The following is a 13,968-nucleotide window of genomic DNA, read 5'->3' on the forward strand; positions in this document are numbered from 1 at the left end:
GATCAACTCTAATTTCTGGACATCTTGTTTACTTCATTTTAATTGTGTGTGTGTCTGTGTGTGTGTGTGTTAATGTAAACCCATTCATCACAGTTCAGATATCGTTTTCACTCACAGAGCAAAAAGCAGATTGACTAGACCTATGCTATCCAATATGGTAGCCACTAGCCACACTTGGACATTTTAAATCTAAATTAAATATAAGAATGTAAAATTAAAATTTGGTTCTGTTCCACTTGCACATTTCAAGTGTTCAGTAGCACATGTGACTAGTGGCTGCTGTATTGGACAGCACAGATATGGAACATTTTCATCACCAAAGAAAGTTCTGTTGGACAGTGCCGTACTGAGTGTTTCTGAAATGTTCATGATTTTATTTCAAGAACTTTTGTCACGTCCGTGTTTTTTACATGCTGGGGATTTGTCTGTTAATGGTATTTTTGTTTCTCCGTTTGCTTTCAGACATTGCCCTGGGACCTATGGACGGTAAGAGAACTAAGAACTCTGTATTTTGGTGTATCTGGATTGCTAGACATTTGGGAACCTTGTTATACTTTATTTCATCTGTGATGGAAAGAAGACCCAGATGTTTTTTGATGACAACGTAGTCCCCTAGAACAATCATCAGCTCCCTCATGATTTCTAAGCATTTACCTGCACATGGAAACAAAGGTGAGGAAAAGAATGTCAGTGCCAGACTCCTGGGTGAGCAGGAATTCAGTGTTTTGCCTTTTATGCATCCTCCTGTGATTATCGGTGGCCAGAGGAAATTTTGTAGTGAAGGCATGCTTATTTGTTATTGCTTATAGAATACACAAAAAGTACGGATGAGAAAATGTGAAGGACGAGCTACTCTACACAGGGAACCATTTTTTCATTATTATTTTCAATGAAGCTTATTAGTCAATGGGGATTTGAACCTCAGAGTCACACAGTCCTGGATTTGAGTCTAGACTCTAGTTCTTCCAACAATATGACTTTGAGCAACTTCTACTAAAACTCTTTAAGCCTCAGTTATTCTCATCTGTAAAATAAGGGTAATGACGCCGACCTCAGAGGGTTGTGTGAGGATTAGAGATAGTATTTGTAGAATATTTAGCCCAATGTCTAGCATGTGTCAATACAAGGTAGGTATTACTGCTCATGTTATGTATTCAGCTACTCTGATGTACAAGGATGAATACTTCCAGAATTTAGACTTCAGAATAAAACACAAACAGGCTGTTGTGGTGGTGACAGCTGTGCAATTAAGAAAATGACTGCACCCACATAGAGCCTCACATCCCTTGGGGTAGGGCCGTGGTCTACCCCTTTCTTAGAGAAGCCCTTGGTCACGTGGTCTTAAGAAATCAACTTGAGTTCACATTTTCTTCTTTATTAGTGAGACAGCAACAGGAAAGTTGGGTAGATTTAACTATTCATGAGCCTGATCTTTTGAGGCGACACTACTACTTTCTTCCCTTAAAACAGAAAGATGACTATCCCCTTCCCTTCCACAGGAGCTTAAAGCATCGTGGAAAGCTCTCAAGAGAAGAGCTAAAAAATGTTGAACGAAAACATCTTTTCTAGGGAGCTGGTTTTACTTGGATATTCGCAAAAAGGGATACATGGATTGACATTCAGAACACTGGAAAATTCTAGCCTCAACTTTGTGTTTTAAAGATTAAGAGGACAACGCTAATTTTGGTTATTCCAATATTTCATATGTTTAGTTGGAGCTATTACACACCTTACGTTCCCTAGCTGGGAAGGGTCTAGAGAGGCTAAAAGTACCATCTAGAAGGAACGCTGACTAATTCAGAGGACAGACCTGCTAGGAATGGTAAAGATGACAAGATTGTAAGACGGAAGCTCCCTGGGCATAATAGCTGACATTTCTTGATCTTATCTCCTCAGTGTTATTTCTTTGTGTGCAGAGAAGTCTTCTAGGTTGCGGGGAGAACAAGAGGAAAATCCTTCAGGCAGGCAGAGTGGTTAGTCTGTCGGATCATCTTCCATGCAAACACCACTTCAAAGGCAGAACCAAGGGCAGGATGAGTTTGGGAAAGATTTTATTCTGACACTGTATCAGAGCACATGATGCTGTGTGATTCTCTGGCTGCTAATGCTTGATCTTGTCCTGGTCTCCTCAGGCTTGCTTCTTTGAAACTTTTCATTTCAGAGTCTGCTAAAGCAAGAGTCATGTAATAGCCATAAAACGTCCTTGTTGGTATTAGTAAATGACAGAGGCATTTTTCATGTTTCAATTGTGTAGTCTTAGCAATAGTGGAACAAAACTCATTCCTATTATAAAACAAGTTGCAAAACTTAATATCAAACCAATAAAAGCCAAAGTCTTCAGCAGTATGTTGACTTTGGACAGCCTGGGATTTTAATGTGCTACAGAATTTTCTTCTCCTGCCTTACGATTATGCTTATTTCTTCTTCTTCCTTTTTTTACTCATATAGACAAGCACTGACTTGGTACAACCGGTAGGTAAATATCCAGAAAATTCTGGATTTTTTCGGTACTTAATATGCATTGTGTATGTGGTATATTATCTAGAATGAGCTCTTTTTTTTTTCTCATGGCATTGTTAGTCACAGATTTAGCCTTAAACCATTTAATTTAAATACTTTCTAGCTTTGTGTAACTGGTGCTACCCTACTGAAGAGCTTTGTGTTTTTCATCAAATCTTACCATGATCTATTTCATCTTATGTTTTTTTTTTTTTTTTCCTTTGCTTTTCTGCACACTCTAAAGACTGATTCTTCAAAAAGTCTTTCCCTGTGTAACCTGATCATGGAGGAACCTCCAGACAGTGGGTTGACCGAAGAAATTCAAAGATCTCAGATTGATTTAGGTGCAATTATTTGGGGCCCTGATGCTAGTACAGACAGTGTCAGCCAGGAAATTACCCAAGGTGGGTCGCAGGAAGACTCTGCATGTCTCTCCAAAGCAGAGCAGGAACTGGGATTTTCCACCGGGATACTTCCTGCTGCTGGCTGGCACACTGTAGCTGGACAGGGTGAGCATGTTCTGGGGGCAGCTGCTCCACGTGGAGAAGAACAAATGCCCCCAAATCCCGTGCCTGGTGCTGCTTGTTTGGAGTTGGAGCATCCTTGCCATCTACCCGACTCAGAGATACCAGCCATGGAAACTGGTGGCCTGGTCAAAGAAAGTCAAGAAGATGTTAAAAAGTCAGAAGAAGAAGAAGGAAAACAGAAGATAGAAGATTCTGTCTGGGCAGGTGTGGAGACATATGAAAAGGTAGAGGCTGGAGCTCTTGGTGTCAAGGCCCTAGGAGGGACAGAGGAATTTGAAGAGAGAGGATGTACAGGAAACAGAGTAGTAGATCTTTTTAAGACAGTAGGAAAGCAAGACCAGGAGACCTTAAAAAGCAATGAAGAGGAAACTAAGAAAGATCTAAGTGCTGGGTATAAGGAAAGTGTAAAGACCAATGAAAAGTATCTTGAGAAAATTGACATATTTGAAAAAGACATGGAAAGTGTAGACAGAGCAGATGAGTTGAGTGACAGAGACCAAGGGCTAGATGAAGGGATTCAAGTAGTAATAAATAATTGTGAAATTATAGAGGGATCTGGAGCTAACCCTGCCAATCACACAGATATTTTGAATCCGCCTCTCCATACTGACTCTGTATCTAATCCTGAAGATGCCCGCACAGAGGAATGGTTCTTAGCTGGAAAAAACATAAAGAAAAATGTAATCAACCCTCCTAACCATGATAAAATGTATCACTCAGCACAGGGCAGTGCAGATGCTGAAGAGATGCAGTGTGAGGCTGTGTTACATGCGCCTGGAAGTAACAGAGATGGAAATCAGTCTGTTGTTTTATCGATAAAACATGAAGCAGCAGCTCAGTCTAGGACAGATCTTAATTATGCTCTGGGAACTAACGCAAACAGAAGAGATTGGTGTTTGTGTAAGGCTGAAGATTCATTAATAGAGGAACCTGAAAGTACAGTGACTGGGAACTGTAGCCATACCGTTAACTTGCCCAAAATTGCAAAACCAGACTCTTGGGGGACAGATGCAGGTCAAATCTGGCAGCCAAGCTTGGATTCAGCAGTGAATAATACGGATATATTGGAATTCTCTGGTATACCAGATGGCCAAGCAAGTGGATTTGCCAGTTGCCTTGATTCTATTAATCACTGGCCTATCAGAGATATGGGAGGCTTAGATAATTGCTGGGAACATGTAGACACAGTTGGGAGCAAGAAAGGGCTGGAGGTGGACTTACTAGCAGAGGTATGTGGGGAACAAGCCATTGCTAGCCATGGGGAACAGAGTCAAGAGATAGCTAGACCATTGGTTATGGGCACCTCCCAGAACGTTAGCACCGAGAGTTCCACTAGTCCCCAAGACAATGACACCAACATCTCAGATTTATCTGAAGATGAAATTGCTAACCAGAGATATGGATGGTTGTACCAAGAAATAGAGGCTGATAAAGAAGAGGTACTTAGCCCAGTATGTAGTATAGACTAGCCAAAGACTTGTAGGTTCTGTTTTTCCTAATGTTTCTCACCGACTTCATCATCCATCACTATCTTCTCCAAGATCTGCTTCATCTCCTTGACAGACTGTCATGTACCTCTTGAAATCTGTGCAAACCAAACACAAAATAGGTTGACAAAACAAACAAACAAAAATCCGCCGGAACAACAACACAAAAAGCAGAATGATGGCGTTGGAAACTAATGAGTGTCTACTTTACCATCCTATTTACTGTATTTATTCTTTCTACTTTCACTTTTATTGTTCAAGCACTAAATATATATCAACAGACAGATTTACTGTTCCTAAAGTGGTTCCACTCCAGTAAAAACACATGAAATGTTTCTACCCAGGCCCATGGAAGCTACAAAATCTCATAATAGCTGTTCATCAAAATGATGTATTTAGAGAAATACTGGAAATGCTTCCAGATTCTATGGATGGCTAAAAAAACGAGCTATTGAACCACTCATGGCTCTTGTCTGGAATCATGTTCTCATTATTGAGAAAGTGGGCTTTGGTTAGCCCTGAGCCACATACCAGCAATAATTGTAAAAATAATGTTGTTCTTTTTTTTGTCAGCCTATTTAAAATAATACAGTATGGCCTTTTCCATTTCCTAAGCATTTTCATGCACAGCAGCCTTTTGTATTATTTTAAAATTTGCAGTGGTTTTTACTTTCCCACTTGTCTAGTAGACATTTACCAATCCTACAAAAGTAATGAAAAAAATAACGTACTCTGATTCCCATTTCTGTTTAGGCTTCTGGAGGTCCATTTAATGGATTCACCCAGGTAAGAAATCAATTTGCTGGCAAAATCCATCTGTTGAGAATGATGCAAATCTGAAAAATGTGGACCTCTGCTTGCTGGGATAGCATAATGTTTAAGTACGTCAGCATAAAATTTGAGCCCACTTCTTGTGAATTCAGTAATGGAAACAGTAATAGGAGCAATGTTGCAGCGTTGTTGTGAAGATTAAATGAAATGTGAACGTAGAGGTTTAGCCCAGCAGCCTAGCACATTTGACTCTAGTTAACTCTTGTTAATATTATTAGCTCTACCATGGAATTCTGATGATGCCTCCACTAGAAATGAGAAGTTGTCTTTATCTGAGAGATCTCCTAGGTTCAGCTGTTGGAAAAGAGGAGATAGGATTGTTTTGAACTAATGAGATGGATCTTCAGACAATATAAGAGATTTTTAGGAGCCTCCTTCCAAATATTTATCTAAGAGTCATACTACGCGGAACCTTATTTCTTCAGTGGTTCTTCAGGAAGGAGCCACTGGAAGATCAGAAACTGTAGGTTGGCTCTGACCAATACGACGTGCCACACAGTGGACTGTCCCATTCACCGTATATGTCCCAACAGATGGATGGTGTAACCCATGTGAAAGGCAGGCCACGTGGCTGTCAAGTTCATGGAATAAGTTCTGAAAACCTCTTCAAGGGAGACTTCAAATATCTGCTTGTCTGTGATGAGTGCTTTTTCTCAGACTATTAGACATGAACAATTTTGAATTTTAACATTCAGAATTTCTCCATTTAAAAGTTTGACTACTTTCCCCCATGTTACCTATAAAAAGAGAAGACCCACTGACTCACACACCTACACCCAAATACAGATAACACACAAACGCACAGAGAGATGATAACATGTCTCTTCCATAGAAGAGAACTCCTTTGAAAGATCGGGTCATGAGAATTCATTTCTTACTTTTTAAGTTTGTATTTATCACTTATAAATGCACATAGTTTAAAGAGTAACAACATTTTATAAGGTTTTTTTTTAATTTAAAAACTTCAGACCGTCTTACATCCCCTGATTTCCTGCTTCTTAGAGGAAAATACTTTCACACCTTGTAGCAGATTCTCTGATTTCACCCCCATATGTGTGCATTACTTTCTTCTAATGCTCCTTCTTGATTTCCGAAGCATTAGCTATGGACTTATCTCTCTGGAAGATGAGGACTTAAAGCGCTTTCAGCCTGCTGTGGCCACAGTTCACATCTCTGTCTGCTTCCTGTCCTTCCACTGATGTCATAGCCAGCCAGCCAATCATTGGTGGTATTATCACGATGCTATAGACGCTCTTAGTGCTCAAGTCATGAAGTTTACATTTCCTTTTATGCCGTTTTTTTTCCTTTGAGGAAATAATTGTAGGGTCTTGTTTGTTAGCATGTTGGTTTGTTTGCTTAGTTTTCTAGGTACTTATTACTAATTCAACCCCATACTCTGTGGTTATAGAAATCTCCTCTCGTTTCGTTTAAAACATTAAACATTCTTTACGTTTCATCCTCCTGAAGGTTGAAGCTATCCTTCTGGATGGCTCCAGTCTGACCTGGGGATTCCATGGCTACAACTTGCTGCTACAGCTATTGTCACAGGGTCTCCGATTACGTCTACTGTGGGGATTGCCTCACCTGTCTTCTGCCCATCCACTCTTTTCAGGACACAGATTGTCCTCATTTGGGGCTAAATTCCTCATTTGGGTAGAGCACATCCTCCAGTAGCTTGCTGAGAAAGTGTGCGCAAGAAGCATGTATTTGTGACCTTCTCTGTTTGAAAATATTTGTGTTCCCATGTACATAATGGACTGTAAGTTTGGATATTATATTACAAGTTGTAAACTGTTTTCCTTTAGAATTTTGGAGCCGTTGCTCCACCCGATTCTACCTCCTAGCCTTGCCACTGAGAAATTGTCATTTTGATTCTTGATCTTTTGTAAGAAACCCTCTCTCTTTCTCTCTCTCTCTCTCTCTCTGCTCCCTTATGTACCCCTCCCACCTTCTTCTTCTCTTTCTTTCTGGAAGTCTGTGTAATCTTTATACCCCAGTGATTCTAGGATTTTACAATGATGTACTGTGGTCTGAGTCTATTTTCATACATTGTACTGGGCCCTTTTAATCTAAAGACTGTGTCTTTCAGTTTGGGGGACTTTTTCTTCCTGATGATTTCTTTTGCTTTCTTTTGTTTTCTCATTCTGTAATCCTTCTCTTTTTCATATGCTGGCTTCTTGAGCTTGTCTTCTAATTAATTCTTTTTCTTTGCTTTTCCCTTTTCTCTTTCTCTGCTTTCCAACTCTTCCAACAGATTTTTCACTTCTATATATTTTTTTAATTTCCAAGAGCTCTTTTTGTTTACTGAATATTTGGTTTTTAATAACATCCTCTTCTTGTGTCATGAATACAGCATCTTCCATTATATTTCCAAGGGTATTAATAATAATAATTTTCAAAGGTCTTTTCCCCCCTGTAAAGTCTTTGTTTCTTCCACTTTTTTAAACCTATTCGGTCTCCCTTTAATATTTGAAACTTTTCTTAAATGTTTGTTAATCTTGGCTGTCTCCTCGTATTTAATAAGAGGGGGACACTGAAAAGCTGAGAGACTTGTACAAGTAGGTAGAGCTCATTGACTATGGGTATTGTTGTAGGATTCTGTTGTAGGATTATCTTTCCTGTTGAGGAATTCCTAGTGTCAGATTCTTTAGGCTTTTTTTTTTTTTTCTTGAGCTGGTCATATTTCCCTGGGAAGACTCTTCTGGTCTCCTGTCTGGGTGTGTGCAGGGGTGCAGGGGTACAAGCCTGGCTGCCAGTGTAATGGGAGTTGAATGGGGAAGAAGTTGGGAGAGGAGGAGCCCATGTCTAAATATTTATTATGTAAATTTTCATTTAATCCTGCTGCTTTCCTAACATGCCTGTGTGTCCCCCAGTCCAGAGACCCTCTGTTTCAGCCTCTGAAAATAATCTCAAGTCGGGGGTGGAAAGGGTATTGCTTGGTTTTCAGGTAGATGAGAGTATCTCCAGGTCTAAGTACTTTTTAATAGACTTCCAACCAGTTCCTCTGTCTTTAGCAGCATCCTAATTTCCATTTCCTGTGGTCCCCATCTTTCTAATTCTTGATCCGTTGGGATTTATGAGTAATAAATTGGCTTGCTTTTTGGCATTTCTTACATCAACTTAAGGTACAGATGTTTTTGGTTCCCCAAGTTACCTACTGTTCGTTCATTTGCTTTTCAGTTTCAGAATTTTGTTGATGTTGTTTTTGTTCCCATTCTTTTTACCCTTATGGGTTTATGCCTTTAAAAATTAATTTTCTTATTGTTATTTAGTTTGGATTCTGGAGGTAATTGCCTGTGTTCAATCCACCATCTTTAACCAAATGTCACTGGCTCATCTTTTCTGTTGGGGAACTTGATGTTTAATTCTTTGGGGATTTCTTTGGTCCGATTACCCAGGAAAGATTCTTTCAGTCTCCTGTTTGGAGGGTATAAGTCTGGCTACCTGATGAAGATTCTCCTAGAGATCACTGTTCCCTGAGATTTCCTCCACCTTGATTTTTTTAGGATTCGTATCCTGAATGAATATATTGTATACAGTTTTTAAGTTATGGTTCATAATTAACTCACAGAAGTCACACTTCAGTGATATAGTAAGATTAAGGTTCCAACATTTTAAAACGTTTAAATTTGTAGCTTAGATCCATTAAATTCTAACTTGATGTTGTTGTCCAGAGGAGAAGCTGCAGACCAAAGATGCCTCTGAAGACACTGCCCTTTACATAATGTCTCTCATCAGATCATTGAATTCCGCTAGCTCAGGTTTCTATGTAGAATAACTGCTGGCAAAAAATTATCTCTGCATGTTTTGCTTTTCTGATTTAAATAAAAAGAGACTAAAAGAACTTTATAATGTATTTATTGACACAATTCATGCGAGCTAATTTATATGATACCTTTGTTGTTGCTTTTTTGGCAAATTACCTGAAACCCTAATAATTTTGAATATTCTACTTTATTCCCAATTTTCAGCCGCAGGACACTACATTATTCACGATGCAGACAGACCAGGATATGATCTGTAACTTGGTAAGCTGATTTTGGTTTGTGTTTTGGGGATGTTGTTAGTTACCACCAAATGATCCAAGGTTGATCTTTGTAGGTTATTTAGAGCCTGAAATCCAGCGTGTGGTTTCTGTAGCCCCCTCTTTTCTAGAAAATGAGAAGGAGAGCTTCCGAAAAATCTCAGTGTGACTTTGAATGTGGCTGCTTCTGTTTATAAAGGCACAGTGATCCCAGCAAAAATCAGTCTCTTAATTACGGGCTTCAGTGGAACACAGTCTATCCATCAAGGACATGGGTGTTTCTTTTTTTTTTTTTTTAAATTAAAAAAAATAAATTTATTTATTTATCTGGCTGCGTTGGGTCTTCGTTGCTGCGCGCGGGCTTTCTCTAGTTGCAGTGAGCGGGTGCTACTCTTCGTTGCGGTGTGCGGGCTTCTCATCGCGGTGGCTTCTCTTGTTGTGGAGCACGGGCTCTAGGCGTGCAGGCTCAGTAGTTGTGGCTCACGGGCTCTAGAGCGCAGGCTCAGTAGTTGTGGCGCACGGGCTTAGTTGCTCCCCGGCATGTGGGATCTTCCCGGACCAGGGAACGAACCTGTACATGGGTGTTTCTGAGTGACTGTACCTTATGCTACGGGACTGACGATGAAATTGCCTCGAGAATTCATGCTTGAAAGTAGATCCTTGCTTTTCCTTGAACCTGAAGCTACCTCATTTCTCATGTCCTCCCTTCATTTTGTGAGTTGTAGAAGGAAGTAATGCACAGTAGAGGTAGGATTCCTACTTTGCTGTCAAATGAGATGAGAGAAAAGCTTAGCTGGGGAGTGAGGAGGCAGAAGGGTTACTCTGGGGGTTAGAGGAGATTCTTACAAACTCAGTTATCATGGGAAACGTTTTTAGAGCAGCTTACTCGTCAAGTTGAATGAAGAGACCTTGAGTGACATCACTGAGAGCTTCCCGGTGCTACACTACAGGGGTTTGGGCTCTTTGAGGATTAGTTCATGGTTATGTGTAGCACACTGGTTTTCCCATGGGAATGGCATAGGATTATCCCAGCTTCTGGCTTTCATTTTGGAAACTTAGAATTGGGTGTAAGGAGAAGGAATTTTTCCTTTCAGGTGATTTCACTTCTAAGTAAGGATTTCTGCTCCGGGAAGTTTGTCTTCAAGGCTAATTTGATATTTTTCAAAGGCAAGTGTTTCTCTAGCACCTTGTCCGGAGGTGGTTGTATTTTTGCCTTTTGGGTAACCAGATAAAAAGGTGGAGTCTGTGAGGCCTGCAGATAAAGATTTCAATGTTTAAAATTCAGATTATATTGATGTTAATAATGGAGCCAGAGAGACCTGCATTTCATGGTCATTGGTGGCTTTCAGTCTGGGGTGCTGATGGAGTAAAGGTTATACTGGTGGAGGATGAGGTTTTTAATTATCAGTTGAGAATGGGTTAAGAAAAATGGAGGGACCCTGGTATAAACGAAAAGGCAATGGGTCATCATTAAATTCACACCTATTACTGTTGCAAATTCCTGGCATAGAATCCAGTGGTTTTTAAGTTTCTCTGAACATCTCTCTACCCCCTACAGCTGCTTCTAGGAGCTTGCATTGCCTGCCCTCCCCTTCTCTTTTTATGTGTTCTCTGAAGCAGACTTCTTGCACCTTCTTTCCATTGGGGAACTTAGCTTCGTCATTCCCAGCATTGTAGATGCTGCTAGGGTTGCCCTGTGGGGAACTAGGAATCGCAGTGACCCTCTCCCACTGAGCTGTGATTATATGGGATCTTCCCGGGAGCAGGGCAGTGTCCCAACATGGGTTCATTGACTGGTCTGAGCAAGGTGGAGGCTGCAGGTGGTAGTCAACTGCACATCTCCCCAGTCTGCATCTTATGGCCCCACGGGACATTCCTTGTGTACAAGTTTAAACCTTTTTGAATCTGCAAACCCTGCCCTGGGCTCAGGGTTGCCTCCATGGCCCTTTGCAGTTCTCAATAAATTAGCTCTCCCCAGTTTGGAGAAGCAGGATCATAAGGTAGTCGCCATATTGGAATGTGACTGGACCCTTAACTCCACTCTCCCAACCCATCTCTTCTTCCTCTGCATTGACCTTCTTTCTAGCTTATCACAGAGGATGCCGGAACATGTGCACCAAAGTTACACTACTCGTTTTGTTCTAAAACAATTCCATTTCTGAGTCTCAGAGTTAAACCATTGTGGCACCCTGCTGTCAGTAATAAATATAGAGTATACCCCTCCTCTGAATGTATAATGGTCTCTACTCCAGCAAACAATAGCAAGTCCTTACCAGCGCTCCCAGATGGGCGTGGCATGGTATCAACCCACTTGCAATGCTTGTCAGGGGAGGCTTCTTATAGAAAAAAAAGTGGTTGAAACAGGGCACAATTCCTACAGGACTACTCTGAGATCTTTCTACAAGATGTTGTTCACAATTTACCTTTGTTTTTCTTTCTATCTTGACAAAACATTTTCAATTTTACATTATCTTAGAAGAATTAGGAAAGTGGTTTCTATTTCCAGAGTTGAGTAGCTGATTTTATGTGCAAACATGCTGTCACGCTTCAGCCTTACTCATCATTCAGTGAGTTCTGTTTGTCCCCCTAGAATTTAAGTTGTTAAGTGTGTAATGCTATATTATAATATTCGGTGTGATATTATAAATAGAGAAAAATGTTGTGACTCGTAGGACATAACCCGTCTCTCCTCCCCTTCATACTTTGCTTCCATTGAGTCATTGTCTGACCTCAGCAAGGAGACGCCATTGGACTTATTCATGAAATCACCCTAGTTATTCTCGCCGTATGTAAAACTTCAGAATTTCCTCGCACTTCCAAGAAACCCAGCCTCTGATGCAAATGTGTTTTCATTTTAAGTTATCTCTGTGTTTGGTTTTCTGGGGTTTTTCTTAATGTGCACAGATATATTTATTTGATACACGTTTTGAAACTTCTCTTGACCCCTCATCCTCCATTGCAGGCTCAGCTCGCCGGGGGACAGCCATCAGCCTATGGGTTTCTTGCTCTTCGTCAAATTACCCTTCCTATCCTTGTTGTGTAGGTCATCTGATACCATTCTCTCATAGCAAATCACCTCGACTTCCAAAATGGTTAGATCATACTCTGAGAGCTTACAGTAGCTCTTTGCTGCAAGGAAAACTCAGTCCATTATGAAGATAATTCCTTTTGAACAATACAAGTGAGATCTTTCCCCATAAAGGACTCCTGAGAGTAGATGAGAGTGAATTTTATCTCATTCTTTCTTAAAAATTGTGTCTGATCACCCCTTAAAGGTTATAAAAGCCCATAAAAATATCAAACCTCTGTACATTTATCTCCCTAAGTGTCCTTTCATTTTATGAAGCCCTTTCAAGAGAAGGGTGGTATGACCTTGGTATGCGTCACAGTGGAGGTTTTGGTGGAGGGCACAAGACAAATATTTTGCGTATTTATCCAACAGCAGGCTATCATTATTTTCTATAATCTCAGCATAACTTCTCCATCACTTCCCCATGCAGCTTGCCATGTGCACCAGCGTCAGTGGACCTATGGGAGAGCTAGAGTTGGCTTTTGATTGCGTATGGCGAATGTCTGATGGAAGTTACTGATTCCTCCAAAGGAAGTATTTATTGGAGACTCCGTACTCCTCGAGGAAAACGCTTTTCAACTTTCTTATGGTTTAAATGCCCTAATAGAAAATGATCTTAAAGTGCCCTACAGTGGCCATCCATTTAGTGAAATAGTCATGCTAAGTAGTGTGTTTACATTAATCTATAAATCAAAAGAGAGGAAACAATTTCAGTAGCCGTGGTAACTTGCATCGGCTGTGCTGTTTTTCATAGCCTGTTGTTATTTAATCATGCTAATTTTAAAACTCAAAAAATCTGGAGGTAAGAGATGCCAGAGGCTTGATTCAGCATATAATTGGAATCAGGAGGGTGTCTGTGTGTAGGGGTCACAGTGGGAAGAAAAGACCTCACTCTTATCCACACAAGTAGAAGAGTCTAATTGGTACCACAGAGAATACTGCCTGTGGTTCCCTAAAGAATTAGTTTATTATATGAAAAAAAAACCACAAAAAACTGATGGCTAAGGATTTTGTTGGAGGGAAAAGTGGAATAAGGGAACGAACAAAATGTAAGGCAGCAAAGTATCTATGACTGTGGTGTCTCCTTGCCAGGTGGTTGGATCTACTCCTCCCAGCTGGGGCAGTTGCACAGTAACTTCATAGTGACCTTTTCATGCACCTTAATGCGTTTTGATCTGAGTATTGGGATGGCCCCTCATTTTTTTGGTTGCATTGCATATCAACAGAGTGGGGAGGTCCCAGAATTGTGTTTCCATGAGCTCTTCCCTACTCCTTCCAACTTCCAAAGGTTCCCGGGAGCTCCTAGGATCTCTCCTCTCTCTGCTCAGTAGTAGAAAGTACCGTTTCAGGATCTCTTATAGATGACCTAAGGAAGTGAATACTCAGAATGTTGAAAGTAAGTAAAATGAGTAGCCAAAATGGTAAGTCTTTTTGCCCAACTTCAAGGGATATAACAGTGCTTGGTGATGGTAATGCGAAGCTTAATAAGAGTCTATTCCTAGACTTTTCAGTTGTGTAAAGACCCATCAT

General features: G+C 40.5%; 1 protein-coding gene across 3 annotated transcripts in view; it reads left to right on the top strand.

Annotated features, from left to right (window-relative positions):
* AMPH (amphiphysin) overlaps positions 1-13,968 on the top strand; it is a gene marked incomplete at its 3' end in the record, with an annotated part of 190,513 nt that overhangs the window by 151,636 nt on the left and 24,909 nt on the right. For all 3 annotated transcript variants that reach the window (XM_082846729.1, XM_082846730.1, XM_082846731.1), the window contains exons 13-16: positions 463-486; positions 2,449-2,472; positions 5,267-5,299; positions 9,316-9,372. In XM_082846729.1, the coding sequence (XP_082702855.1) occupies positions 463-486; positions 2,449-2,472; positions 5,267-5,299; positions 9,316-9,372 (138 nt within the window). The remainder of the gene's footprint in view (positions 1-462; positions 487-2,448; positions 2,473-5,266; positions 5,300-9,315; positions 9,373-13,968) is intronic.

The sequence above is a fragment of the Leucopleurus acutus genome (genome assembly GCF_964270905.1).
Source record: "Leucopleurus acutus genome assembly, chromosome: 9".
NCBI classification, from domain to species: Eukaryota; Metazoa; Chordata; class Mammalia; order Artiodactyla; family Delphinidae; genus Leucopleurus; species Leucopleurus acutus.